General features: G+C 40.1%; 1 protein-coding gene across 1 annotated transcript in view; it reads right to left on the reverse strand.

The window, feature by feature from the left end:
• ITGA4 (integrin subunit alpha 4) overlaps nucleotides 1-14958 on the reverse strand; it is an 88485-nt gene that overhangs the window by 16565 nt on the left and 56962 nt on the right. Inside the window, exons 16-17 of the mRNA XM_075528999.1 lie at nucleotides 9571-9720; nucleotides 7532-7608 (exon numbers count right to left, since the gene is read on the reverse strand). Coding sequence (XP_075385114.1) covers nucleotides 7532-7608; nucleotides 9571-9720 — 227 coding nt within the window. The remainder of the gene's footprint in view (nucleotides 1-7531; nucleotides 7609-9570; nucleotides 9721-14958) is intronic.

A 14958-nucleotide genomic window follows, 5' to 3' on the forward strand; every position in this document is an offset into this window, starting at 1 on the left:
TAACCATTAATGTGCGGATACTGGCGAGCTGTTGCCTCCAACCTGGAGAGGCTACTTATTACACAAAATAACAAATGTCTTTATCCTTGAAGCCACCGATAGCCAGGTGTTCTGTCATCTGCACCTAACAATTGGTTGGGGAAAACCCAAATCACTTCCCCTGGAATCATAAACGGAGGCCCTTAGGAGTCGTAGCATTTACATCAGCAATCGAGATGAAATATATTTTTAGTTGTTTACCTGATGCCTATCAAACATCTGCCATTCTATCTGTGATCTTGAGCAAGCTGTGTTCATTCATCTTTGTCTTGCAGTAGGAATCCATGAGAATGTGGTTTATTGTTGTGGGAATCCAAACATCCAGGAGAAAGCTTCGACTAATGGAAACACGGGGCGAATACAGAAGCACTGCTAAGGGTGCTGTTGGCAGTCTATTATTTTGGTCTTCAGAAACTCGTGCTCTTTAAGGAGCAAATGCATTTACCTAAAACGTGTTTATAGCCGTGGGCCCAACAACACTCTTAGTGCCCGCGGAGTTCTACACGGAGAAAGTGTAGGACATAAGGTCACAATTTGCCAACCATTAGAGAGAGGACGGAGGACATCTATGTGGGAAAAGTATATTTTTATGTGACAAGAGCATCATTTACTAAAGATTCAAAGCAGTCTGTCAGAATGCTTTACCGTGGGTCTAACAATCAATTTGGAGAGCTTTCAATGGAAACTTCTCAAATAAGTTATTATTTACTTAGTAGGAATAGCTGGTAACTTGCCTAATTGGTGCAAAAGATGGTGTGCTTATACTTCAAGCTGATATTCGTGCCACTTCCAACCTAAACAAATGGGAAAGTATTGACTCTTTGCACTGCATTTTCAGGACCCAACAAAACAATAATTCCAAACAAATAGCTAGCACTACAGTTTAGTAATTAAAATTTTTTCACTTCCTGGCCAAACTAAAAAATTTTTTATCATGATCTATAAATATTCCAACTATGTAAAGAAAAACAAAACCCCCAAACCAAAAAACCCAAACCTGTTACTATTCAGGCAGCTTCGATTCAACTCTAGGACAGAAAGCCACTGCCCATCGGTTTGCAAGCTTGTAGCCTGTCGAGAAGCAGACTCCCACGTCTTTCCCCCAGGGAGTGGTCGGTGAGTGTGAGCTGTTGACTGATGTCGAGCAGCCGAGCCATGGGGCCACCGGAGTCTCTTCTATTCCGAACAGAATGCATCGAAAATAACTTTTACTTTTACTCAGTAACTTTTCCTGAGCTTAACGTGTACTTGGCTTTGTGCAATGACCGTGGCCTGTATATGCTATTTCACTTTTAAATAGAGAAGATGCTATCGCTTAGCCTAGTTGTCAGTGAGCACAAACATTTGCTGTTCGGCGCTGTCGAGTTGGTTCCAACTCAGAGTGACCCTACACACAACAGAATGCAACACCACCCGGCCCTGCGCCCCAACTCAGAGTGACCCTACACACAACAGAATGCAACACCACCCGGCCCTGCGTCCCAACTCAGAGTGACCCTACACACAACAGAATGCAACACCACCCGGCCCTGCGCCCCAACTCAGAGTGACCCTACACACAACAGAATGCAACACCACCTGGCCATGCGCCCCAACTCAGAGTGATCCTACACACAACAGAATGCAACACCACCCGGCCCTGCGTCCCAACTCAGAGTGACCCTACACACAACAGAATGCAACACCACCCGGCCCTGCGCCCCAACTCAGAGTGACCCTACACACAACAGAATGCAACACCACCCGGCCCTGCATCCCAACTCAGAGTGACCCTACACACAACAGAATGCAACACCACCCGGCCCTGCACGCTCCTTATCATAGTTTTCATGGTACACCCCTTGCTGTACCCACTGTGCGGATTCATCTCATCGGAAGCCTTCCTCTTTGGGGCCGCCCTTCTACTTTCCCAAGAACAATGCCTTTCTCCATGGATTGGTCTCTCCTGACAATATGTGCAAAGTACATTTAAAGAAATTTAAAAAGCTTCTCTAAAAATGCCATTTGGCTAGTAAATGGCAGACACAGGATTCAAACACAGGCCAGTTTCACTTCAGATCTGAAGTCCTATGACACCATAGCATGAGTTATGACTTTAGTGTGACTGGAACCTTAGGGAAACACTGGGCCTGATTCTCCCAGCGTCTGATCTGGATGGGCTTTGTCTGTGCACCTGCATTCCCACCAGGCATCCTGGGGGCCCCAAGGCTCACACTTTGAAAAACACTGCATCAAGCTCTGTTGACTGCCATTGAAAATCATAATGCGCTTGATGCTTAATGAGAAATACTATCACTTCAAATTTTAAAAATGCATAGTAGATAATATAATTTTCTATCACAACAAGATATGCAGTGAAGAAAAACTTATAATTCACAGTTTAATAATTCAAAATCTTAATTCTTTTTTTTCCCAAAATCTTAATTCTATAAGACATATTTTTGCCCATCAGGAAGGCATCATTCTTAGCCATGTTTTCACATGATTTTCAATTTCTCATTTTCTCTGAGGCCAGAGAGTAACAGCAGGAGAGTTTAATTGGGAAAGTGAAAGCATTATTTATTTGTAGCTCAGCAAGTCTTCCCACACATAACTCTTCTTATCAAAGGCCCATGAAGGCCAAAACATAAAAAAAAACAAAACCCAATCCTAAATATCCTAGGGAATAAATAAATAAATACATTAATGGGAAGGCTATAAATTATTCAAGTAATAAATCAACAAAGATACCGGCATGATGCTGAGGTACAAAGTAGCTTGTGGTCACTGTCCCTGGATTATCTAAGCAGCCAATCTGGATAATGGAAGTATAAAGTCCAATGATCAATCAAATAGACTAGGGTCTTGACGGGGAATGCTGACAGCTGTACTGGCCTTATCTAAATGAAAGAACTCATTTATTCACTGCCATAGGTGACCCCACCCAGCAGGACACTTAACATTGTTCACCCACATTGCTGCTCGTTCCTGCTTGACTCCCTGTCACCTTTACCATCATAGCCTCTTTGGATCTCTTCACTTTCTTTCAACCTCCCAAGCCCCATCCTCAAAGTCTTCATTTTCCATATAAACTCATGTTTTATTATGACCATCCACAGATTTTCTTTCTTTACACTTAATCAAGAGATCAAAAGATACACTGTATTGGGGAAATCTGCTGCACAAAACTTCTATAGAGTACTGAAAAGCAAAGAGGTTACTTTGTGGACTAAGGTGCACCTTACCCAAGCCATGGTATTTTCCATCATGTCATACGAATGTAAAAGTTGGACACTGAACAAGACTGAAGAAGAATCTATGTATCTGAATCATGTGGTGCTGGAGAAGAATAGTGAAAGGGTCACGGACTACTAAAAGGACAAACTGATCTGTCTTGCAAGACTGCTCTGTCCCGGATAGACAAAACGCTATTTCGAAACAAGAATGGCGAGACTTTGTCTTATATACTTTGGACAGGTTGTCAGTAGAGACCAGTCACTTTAGAAGGACATCATACTTGGTAAACTGGAGGGCAGCGAATAAAGGAAGGTCCTCAATGAGAGGCCCTCCTGGATTCACACAGTGGCTTCAAGAACGGGCTCGAGCATAGGGAGAGTTGTGAGGATGGCTCAGGAGTGGGCAATGTTTCGTTGTGTTGTGCATAGGGTCATTAGGGGTCAGTACAGACTCCCCCTGGCACCTAAAAAACAATAATAACATTTGTCTTCAGAAGACCAAGCATATTTCTTACTTCTCCTATCACAACCCAAAACCCAAACTCACTTCCATAGAGTTGATTTTGACTCACAACCAAATAGGGCAAGGGAGAACTGAGGAATGGCTAGTGGCTTCAAACTGCCGATTGTGTGGTTAACAGCTCAATGTGTAACCATTACATCACCAAGGATCCTCTTCTCAGCTCAAGATAAACCAAAGCCAACCAACCAAACAACCAAAGCAATTGCTGTCGTGTTTATTCGAACTCAGGAGGATCCCAAGGGCATCAGAAGAGAATGATGCTTCCCTGGTTTCCAATGACTGCTGTTTCCGACGTGGATTACCAGCCCTCTCTGAGTCAGTCAAGTGCTTAAGCATTCACTCCATCCAGGAACTATGCCAAGATAAGGACATAACTTCTTTGCAAAATGCATTACTCCACCAGTGAGTCTGACTCCTCACATGCCCTCTCCTTTATGATCACCGTCCATTCTCAGCAGATGTCTCTTTGACTCACAGCCTTCCATACATAGTTTTGCTTTGAAAATGCAAGGAAGAAAAAGACAGGCACCTGGTTTGGAGCAAGATATTATAGAGGCAGACACTCAGAAATTGTGGATCTCCCAAGTGCAAGACTATGGATCATAGGTGTTTATATAACTAGTGACAAGGCAGCTGTTTCTTGGTGGAAGTGCAGATCTAAAGGAAGACTGAAAGTGTTATGTGGATACGTGAGAGGTTCAAGAAAGCACAACACCAAGTTTTTGGCCATCAATAGACAACGACAACAATAACAACAAGGCAATGCCCATTGCTGTTGAGCAGATTCTGATTCATCGTGACCCCACGTGTGTTGGATTAGAATTGGGATTCACTTCTAATTGGCACATCCTTCTGAAGTCGTTTGGTTGGCCTTTTTTGCTGAGGCAGCTGTGGACAGATATGAACTGCCAACCTTCTGTTTGGTAGCCGAGGGCTTCACTGCTTGTGCCAGTCTTGAGGAATTTGGTGAGAAACACCTATGAGCAGTTTCAGTGTTAAGGACATAAGACACCATGGACACAACAATGTGGTAAGCAGACAGAATAATGCAAATGACAAAGGACACTAGCACAGAGAAGGTGATCTAATCTAGGGTACTAATCTGGGGCAATGGTGGTATGGACAGAGAAGTATGATGGATAGACATCTGTTTAGGTGGTACAGTTTAGGACTTAGTAAATTATTGGAAGACAGCAATTAGAAAGAGTTGAATTTAGGTTTCCGGTTCTGGTCACTAAACACTGGTATGCCATTTGTGGATAGCAATTAGGCAAGTTGAATCTTCAGGGCTCTCACAAAGACATAGCAATTGGATATGTTGATGTGGACCTCAGAGATACTGATTGGGGTATTAGAAGAGACTAGTCTTTTATTCCAGGGACATGCCCAAAGCACATGTCTTACCACCCACACTTCTGGGGAGGATTCTAGCTGTCCTTCTTTCAAGACAGATTTGTTTCTTCTTTAGGCAGCCCATGGTACTTTCGGTATGCTTTGCCAACACCACAGTTCAAATGCATCTATTCTTCTTCGGTCTTCCTTATTCCATGTCCAACTTTCACTTCCATACGAGGACATTCAAAATACAATGGCTTCAGTCAGGTGCAACTTTGTCCTGAAAGTAACCTCCTTGCTTTTCACACTTTAAAGAGGTCTTGTCCAGCGGATTTGCCCAATGCAATGTGTGATTTGCTCTGTTGACTGCTGCTTCCACGGACATTGATTTTGGATCCAAGCACAATGAAGTCTTTTCTGTACTTATCGTGATGATACCTATTGGTCTAGTTGTGGCAATTTGGGATTTTTTTAGAGTAAGTTGTAATCCACATTGAAAGATGGAATCCTCGATCTTCCTCGGCACGTGCCTCATGTCCTCCTCACTTTTAGCAAGCACACTGTGTCTTCCTACTCCCAAGAAGAGTTTCAATTCTGGGCACCCATAGGGGCAGTTCTACCCTATCCCATAGGACTGCTGACAGTCAGCTTCCATTTGAGTTTGGGGCCTTAGCAACACTAAAGGAGCTCTGTGGTATTTGCAGGGCAGAGGCCAGTAACCAAAGAGAGACATGGCTGTTGACATGATTGGTGAGAGGTACTGCTGTGGACCAAAGGACTATATTCTTAATGTCTACTGCCCTGATTTGTGGTACCCTGTTCATATCCTTAATAAACCCACATAATCATGAGTGTTCTCTGTTCTTTCTGTGTGTCCATTGTAAGGAATTCTTGAGCTCAGCAGAGAAGTGAAGAAAGGGATAGTGGGTGTCAAAAGAGTGTAGAGAAGAGTGGAGGATGGAAGGAGGCATGCCTGACTTTCTTTGGGGAATCAGTCTTGGACCGCTGTGGGTTTGCATTTTCCTTCTTGCTACTGAACCTGGGAGGAGGTGAAAGGTGGGCCCCACATCATTTCCTCATAGCCCTTGTCATCTGGCTTCTATTGCACTAATCGCTCTATATGGACAGTTGCCACTGATACCCTTACCCCCACCAGTCACATTTTCAATGACAATTCTCATGACCTACCTTCAGTTGTTATGCTCTTTGATCTCTATGCAAAGTTTTACACTACTAAGTCTCTCTTTTGTATGTCTCCGCTGGAGGCTAAATTCGCCTCCAAGTTCTCTAAGCGTACCTGTTTAGTGTCGCACAGTGACTTCTTCTTTTTAAGCATTAAATACATTTGCACCCAAGATTTGATCCTTAGTTGATTTTGTCTGAAACTCACATTTCCAACACCCCTCCCTCCACAGGTATTGTCTCAAATTATTAGTATGTGGAGACCAGTTCAAACGGCCTTTCCTTCAGTTACTAGTTGAGCTCTTACCTGTTTGTGATACCTAGACAAGGCTTCTAATGTGGAGAGGACATCCACATTTATTTGGGAACTAGATTTTCAAGCAAATAGCTATCTTCAGAAGTCCTACCGAATTCAACATTCTCCTAATTTAGCATACAAAATCTATTAATTAGTCTCTTAAATCCACCGTTCTATGAGCATTTTGAAATCCCCCATGTTTTCTTTAGAGCCCTGCTTTCCAAAGCGATTGTCCTGCCCTGTGATCGACAACTCCTTCCCCATGTTCACTTTGCTTTTACAATCAGCCTTCAACCTTCATTTTCACTCATCTGGCCTCTAATTATGCAAAACAGTTTGATTGCGGTGCATCCAGGCATAGTACAAGAGAAACAATGGTTCATTTCTCAACAGAAAATAATAATAGCAACCAACACTTCTCAAGGAGTCGGGCATGGGTCTACGCACATTGCACTTAGTGTTGCCCCATTTTCCTTGTGAATTTAAAGAGGAACAGGGCTTATTTGTTAGACACTTTTAGGGAGTTTGTTCTGTACACCAGTCTGAATTATATAACAATTTTTCTGGGTGATAAAAAAGTTAAGAATTGTGTAGTGAAAGTTAGCTCATCTTACCACCAAAGCTCTATTAATAGACACATACAAAATTAAATCTTGAAATATCTCCTGTGCTTTCAATGAGAGATTAAAACATACGCCATATTCCCTTATGTTCACGTATTTCCATTCTTAGGGAAAAGTACTAATTCTTTAATATGCACTATGAATGATGTGTAGCTAATTTGTGCTCTTTCATTAGAACACAATTCCTTTCCAGGTCTTTAGATGCTGGTAACCCTTATGGTTCTGTCCCTAGTCCTCTCTCTTTAGGACACTGCCCCATCTCCGAACACCCACTTCCCCTGAACTTAAGGAGTAATAGAGACAATAGTACACTTACTTTGAAAAGCCAATTTTCGCAGACACTTGCAAATCCGCAGAACAATTTTCATGGGCACAAAACCTTGCAAAGTTGATCTGAAAAATAAAAGACAACATTTAGAAATTTTTAGTTACTGAGTATACAATCTGTTTTTTTTAAATAAGTAATACATGAGGAAATGAAATGAATGTGTCACATTATTAACTTCCTTTTAAGGAGGTTCAATTAAAAATTATTCAGTCGGTTCAAATAAAAAATTTCATGACTCAAAGAACATTTTCCTCTAACATAGATATATTTAGAGACTAAATTTGTTAAATAAAATAAGTGAGAAATAAGGTTAAATGAAAGGCACTAAAATTGGAGAATACCAGTCATCAGTCATTCCAGGAAAAATGATTTTTTTTCCTTTACAAAAGTTGTGAGCAAAAACAAACAAGCTTGATCACACAAAGGTAAGTAGCCTGTGTAAATGTTTAAAATGAATGCTGACAAGGTCGCCTTATCCCATCCCCTTCCTGTTGCTGCAGTTGGATTTCACTTATTACACACAAGCATAACACTTAATCTTGGCAAATGGCAAGACAGTGACTTTCATAATCTTTGAAAATAGAAATATGTTGAAATACAGAAATGCTATTTTAAGAAAATATCTAGCAAAATTTAATGATAATCACTCTAAGGGTTCTCGAATTGATTCAGCTCTAAGCATTTCAATAGGATGCAGTAATACCACGAGGTGTGTGAAAAGGCTTGAGGTGTAAGTCTGACAAAAAAAAAAGGGGAGAGATAAAGGTAAGGAAGACAAGTGGAAGAGGTGAATACGGGAGAAAGCAGAACCTAGAGAAAGAGCTAGAAAATTGAGGAAGGACAGTGAAAACTGGCTCCTGTATTGCGAACTGTGCGCCAGGCCTGGGAGAGCAGAAGAAAAGCATGTCTTTCTTTAAGCGACGCAGGTTTATGGCACTCCTGCTTGTAAAGCCAGTTATTCTAAGACTAAAAATGTAGGGCATGGTGCTATAACTACAAATGACTACGGTGTTCACACTTGGGATGTTGAGATGTTCATGAGGAGAGACATTTAAAAATGGTGGATATTGAAAATTAAAATTTAACTGAAAAGTTTAAAAAATCACCTAAAACATTTTTTATAAGGACATAAGGAAAAACTGCTCTTAAATTATTACCTTCCATTGATCCGGTATTCTAAATGCGAGTGGTGATCATATGCTCAGAGTGCTGAAAGTGAGGTAGGTGCAATTTTGTCTGGACAGGATATGAACTAAACGTGTAAATGTCCCTTTCATCTTTTGCAGTATGCCATGAGCAAGCGTTTTAATGAGTGCTCTTGACCATGTCCAAGCACATGCTGCTGACTGCCTTTGTGTTGTTGGACATAAAGGTTTGACTAACGGTATTCCTGGGAATAAATACAACTCTCGGTGAGAGAAATATTTTGGAATAATTGAGAAAAAAGAATTCACTATTTTAGCAAAGAGCACCCATTTAAAAATGCAGGTGATGCCGAAAAGCACACAATGAAATAATAAGAAAACAAAACCTCAAGCAAGTGAAACCCAGCAAGAGAATTAGACTCACAGAACCAGCGAACCTTGAGTACGGGGACAGAGAAAATGAGAGGAGACCGTCAATGAGCAAGAGAAGCAGACTGCTTATGATGATACTGAATCAGGGCAACTCATCAGGGCAACTTCCTTCCACTGTGACTTTTCCCTAGTGATACATGTTCTTCACTGGCAAGGTATTGAAGAAGTAAAATGAACTGTGTGTATGTATAAATGTATGTATATACATCAGTATACATACGTGAAAGTACTATTATTATTAAATCCATATTTAAACACATTCACTGCACTATCTTAAAGGAAATGAAAAAAGTAAAGAACAATTGACAAGACATATCAAAAATCTAGTTTTACAAGAAAATTATTAAACACTTAAAAGAATTCAGAGAAATTGTTTGTTTCTCAGATTTCAAACAAACCAGTCTTTAATTACATGTAAACTAGTGTCTGAGTAAAGGAAGCTCTCCCAACCGTTTTTTTAATAATGTCTTTTTCTTTTTTCTGCTGAAGAATCGGCTGCAGGGGTGGGAATTCCTCTGTGCTCCGTTTACTGATGACGTGGTGCCCAAGATGGAAAGCCGCTTCTATCTGGATGGGGGTGAGAATGTCCCGCACATCTTTCTAGGAAATTAGAAAGCAGATGAATTAAGAATGAAAACTAGCATGTACACAAAAACATAAATATAAAACTTATGCATAAGACAAACGAAATACAACACACAGGAGCCAAAGCAGACGCTTAAGTTTTTTTTATCTAATTTGTTACAATGTTGAATTTATACATTTCCCCTATTACAAATGTATTCCTGTTTCTCTGGAAAGACACGCGCACACAGAAGTATAAGAAATGAAAATCCAAGCCATCCGAAATAGTTAAAATAGTCACCTTGGGGTATAGCTCCTTCCATGACACTTGCTGTACTTATATTTTATCACTTGCCCCTATAACTTAAGTATTTTCTAATAAACTATAAACCCTTCATAAATGATTTCAAAGAGTTAATCACCAATGAATTCTATTTAGTAAAATAAAGTAAGACTTGTATTGCTGATGTTGCTGAGTGCCACTGAGTCAGTTTCAACTCAAAGGGACCCTCTGGGCCATAGAAGGAACCACTGCCCATTCCTGCAGCCTCTTCACAATTGTGATGTTGAGCTCACCGCGGCAGGCCAGTCACTGGATCAATCCCTCTAGCGGAGAGTGTGGTTTTATGCTGACCCTCCACTAGACCACGCATGATATTTTGTTCCAGGGATGGACTCTCCTAATCACATGCCTAAAGTATGTGAGCCACGTCCAACTATGCTTGCCTCTAAGGTGCATTCTGCCTGCAATCTTCCAAGATATATCCGGTTGTTCCTCTGAATGTCCGCTATATTTTCAATATTCTTCCCCAATACTGCAATTCAAATCTATCAACTTTTCTTTAGTTTCACTTATTCATTGTCTAGTTTTCACATGCGTCTGAAGTGATCAAAAATTTTATGGCTTGGGTCAGGCACACCCTAGTCTTTGAAGTGGCATCATTTTAGAAAAGTCTTTTGCCATTGGGCCTCCACTCAAGTACTCCCTCAATGCAAGATTACTTGTTTTATTAAACTGGCATTCCATGATGCTCACTTTCCCACACGATTGCTGAAGACAAAGAAAATGTGGTGAAGAAAGCTGATGGTGCCCGGCTATCAAAAGATATAGCGTCTGGGGTCTTAAAGGCTTGAAGTTAATGCAGCCATTTAGTTCAGAAGCAACAAAGCCCACATGGAAGAAGCACACCAGCCTGTGTAATCACGAGGTTCCGAAGGGATCAGTTATCAAGCATCATCAGAACAAAAATATCATATAATTGTGAATGAGGTGGGGAGTGTGGAGTGGAGACCCAAAGCCCATCTGTAGGCAATTGGACATCCATTATGGAAGGGTTGCGGGGAAGAGATGAGCAAGTCAGGGTGCAGTGCAGCAACGATGAAATATACAACTTTCCTCTAGTTCCTAAATGCTTCTTTCTCTTTCCCCCCAACTATCATGATCCCAATTCTACCTTACAAATCTGGCTAGACCAGAGAATGTACACAGGTACAGGTAAGAACTGGAAATCCAGGGAACCCAGGGCCAATAATCCCTTCAGGACAAGGGGTGAGAGTGGTGATATCAGGAGGGAGGGTGGGTTGGAAAGGGGGAACCCATTACAAGGATCTACATATAACCACCTCTCTGGGGGACGGACAACAGAAAATGGGTGAAGGCAGCTGCCGGACAGTGTAAGATATGACAAAATAATAAATTATCAAGGGCTCATGAGGGAGGGGGGAGAAGTGAGGGAAGGGGAAAACAAGGAGCTGATGCCAGGGGCTTAAGTGGAGAGCAAATGTTTTCAGAATGAGTGCAATGAATGTACAAATGTGCTTTCCACAATTGATGTATGTTTGGATTGTGATAAGAGTTGTATGAGCTCCTAATAAAATGATTAAAAAAGAAAGAAAAGTCTTTTGCAGCAGTTTGCCCAAATCAATATGACATTAAACTTTTTGCTTGCTACTTCCATGAGTATGGATTGTGGATCCACGTAAAATGAAATCCTTGACAATGTCAATCTTCTCTCCCTTTATCATTATGTTGGCCAGTGGTCCAGGTGTGGTGATTTATGTCTCTTGACAATGAGTTTCAATCCATGCTGAAGCTGCAGTTGTTAATTTTCATCGGCAAGGGCTTCGAGCCCTCCCCTCTAAGCAAGCAAGGTGGCATCCGCACATTGCAGGTTATTCACGAGGCTTTCTCTAATCCTGACGCCTTGCTCTCCTCCATACAGTCGAGCTTTCCAGATGATTCACTCAACATATAGATGAAGTATTATGAAAGGATCCAAACCCAACATGAGCTTTTTTGGGCTCTTTTTAATAAACCCCCTTTCCATTATATTTTCTATCAAGTTAAGAATCTTATGAGGAAAGTTATTTGTTTTATTTAATCTAATATCTTAGTTGCTTTGCAAAATTATTTGTTCTAGTTTTCTAGCATCATCTTGCTTTATATTTGACACAAAAAAGAGTGCTTGCCTTTATTTACCAATTTCACAGGAATTAAAATTCATTGGGAATTCATTCTATTACGTATTCTTTTAAATTTAATTTATTGCTGATTTCTGCAGAGCAATTCTCTTTCCTAATCTTATTTATAGGTGGTTCAGACAGTTTTTAAAAAACCAGTTACTTAGTTTATCCAAATAAACAGTTCTTTGTTTTTATTATACTGAACATCAACTCATACATTTTAAATCTTTATTTCTATAGGCAGGTATTATTACTTTTTTCTTGTCCATTTACAAATATTTTTCCAAGGATTGAAAAATATTTTTTATTCAATTATTCCCTAGCAGCTTCATTAAAAGACTATCTACCACATTTCTACTTATATTATTGTCACTAAACAGTGACATGACAAAAAAAGAAAATCATTTCAAAAGTATTTGGCATTCAATTAAGAAATATTTACTGGATGGTAAGGTGTATTAGAATCTCAAGTTTATAGCAGAAATATAGGGAAGATAGGAAAGGTATAATAACTCTTTAAAAAGTACTGTCAAAGCCTTCCCTAAGGTGGTCCAATGAGATTTTACTAATAACGATATATTAATAAAAGTCACTAATTAATATAATGTTTCATGAAGACATGTTGATATCAGGTCTATAAACCAAGTACCTCAAGGATAACAAAAATCAAAAGAAATGATGACAAGAATGGGCAGAGCGGACGATCAGCAGATATATTGTTGTTGTTTGTAGGTGCTATTGACTCCGTTACGGCTGATCTCCACCCTGTGCACAGCCGAAGGAACCACTGCCTGGTCCTGCGCCAGCCTCACAGCCACGGGGTCAGTCCATCTCATTGAGGGACTTCTTATATGGAAATGAGCTTAGAAATGTATGAAATTTTTTTTTCACCTCAATTCAAACTAAATCATCACGGACTGTTCAGTCGGACTCCATTTTTCAAATGGCTATCTGACTTTACAGGTTATCTTAATTTAAAAAGAGAGATGCTTTCACCTACCCTAGCTATGCTACCTACAACCATTGGTGAGTTGTTCAAGGTGGATCCAAGATATTGTAACCAACAGACTTTGCAGTGAATCTGCTAGTGGACCAAGTTTCTATGTATCTCTACCCACATCAGACTGGGAAATGGCTTAGTCATTACTACCTAAAAGCAATAAAGAGCAGATTACTTTTAAAACTAATCAACAATTCCTATCCCTAGGTATTATCAAGCAGCTAACAATAAGCTGATATACTAATGATATAAACCAAGGCAGCAAATTAATAAAGAACCCACTCACCACATAAAAGACTACGAAGATGCCCAAGATTTTTAAGTATGAGCAAAAGGAAGTAGTGTCCTCCTCTCTTCGTTTACAACATTATCAACAGGCGGACACAGTGGCTAACAGCAAGTGGTGTGGAGGCGGAATACTTGGATTCGTTTCAGCTCTCATCTTATTGCCCATGGAACTTTGGGACCTTTACTTGATCTGGCTGTGCTCAGAGTTATCTCATTTGAAAATAGGAATAAGGATTATGATACTGATGACAACTTCACCTCATTGCTATGAGGTTTAATGACATCATGTAGATAAAACACTTAGCCTAACACCTGGCACATATTAAGGTCTCCATGGACATTAAATATAGATAATATATACATGTTGATTATTAAATTTCGATTCTCAAAATATCAAATTCCGGTGAAAGAATATGCATTAGACTATTGCTAACCAATGAGTTAACATAGAAAATGATTTATGTAACAAGCATTAAACACTTTGTAAATAAGCAAGCTCTGGAAGATTCAGAGCATGAATCAGAGTACTCAGGATCTGATAACTTTTCCATCCTTACTCATATACATTAAAATTTCGTAATAAATGACCATCTCCACGTGAAACCTTGGCCATGCAGGAATGCTGAAATCAAGACCCAACTCCCAAGCTAGCAACTTGTGAAAGTGGAACAGCTTGAAGTGCTGCATATTACACCAGCAAACTTGATTCAATTACTCCCCAGGCGTAGAAGCGAGACAGCCTCTGAGAGTCCCTCCACACGCCCGCCGCTTTACTGCTCCTCAACACGCCTGCTTTGACCAAATCACACGCTACCTAATTCATTCTAATTTTCCACAAGGTCTTCTCTACATCTGGTGTGTATTACTTTCATTATCCTAATTAGCTATTAATTATGCTTTTCTTGCAATATATAAAATGTACATGCACTCGAACAAAAACTGCAAGTGACAGATATTCACATTTACTTAACTTTAACAGCTTCACCTAAGGACAAAAGCTATAATATTAAAAAAAAGTCCTCAAGTGACTAATTAAATATTTGTAGGTTTTGTTTAAAATTTAATTTGACTGGGCATATGCTATTTACATTAAAATAATGAAGATTCCGTGCCACATTTCTCTGGACAATTATATAAAACATGACAGCCACAGCCCGTCAACTAGAAAATTCCTCCAATTGCTCAACATATGTCTTCTTGCCGGACTTTCATGGAATTTGTATTTATGGCTTTCTACTCCTGTAAGCAGTTACAGTCTCACAAACTCAAAGGGGCATTTTCCCCCTGTTCTATAGGGTCCCTACGAATTGGGATTGGACACATAGCAGTGAATTTGGTTTTGTTGGTTTTTAACCAAAGAAATTCTAGCAGCCCAATAGTTAAGTGCTCAGAGATGCTAACCAAAAGTCAGTGGTCTGAACCCACCAACTACTCCATGGGAGAAGAATGTGCCAGTCTGTTTTTATAAGGATTACAGCCCTGGAAGCCTTGTGGCATAGTTCTACTATGTTCTGTAGGGTTGC

The sequence above is a fragment of the Tenrec ecaudatus genome, chromosome 13 (genome assembly GCF_050624435.1).
Source record: "Tenrec ecaudatus isolate mTenEca1 chromosome 13, mTenEca1.hap1, whole genome shotgun sequence".
NCBI classification, from domain to species: Eukaryota; Metazoa; Chordata; class Mammalia; order Afrosoricida; family Tenrecidae; genus Tenrec; species Tenrec ecaudatus.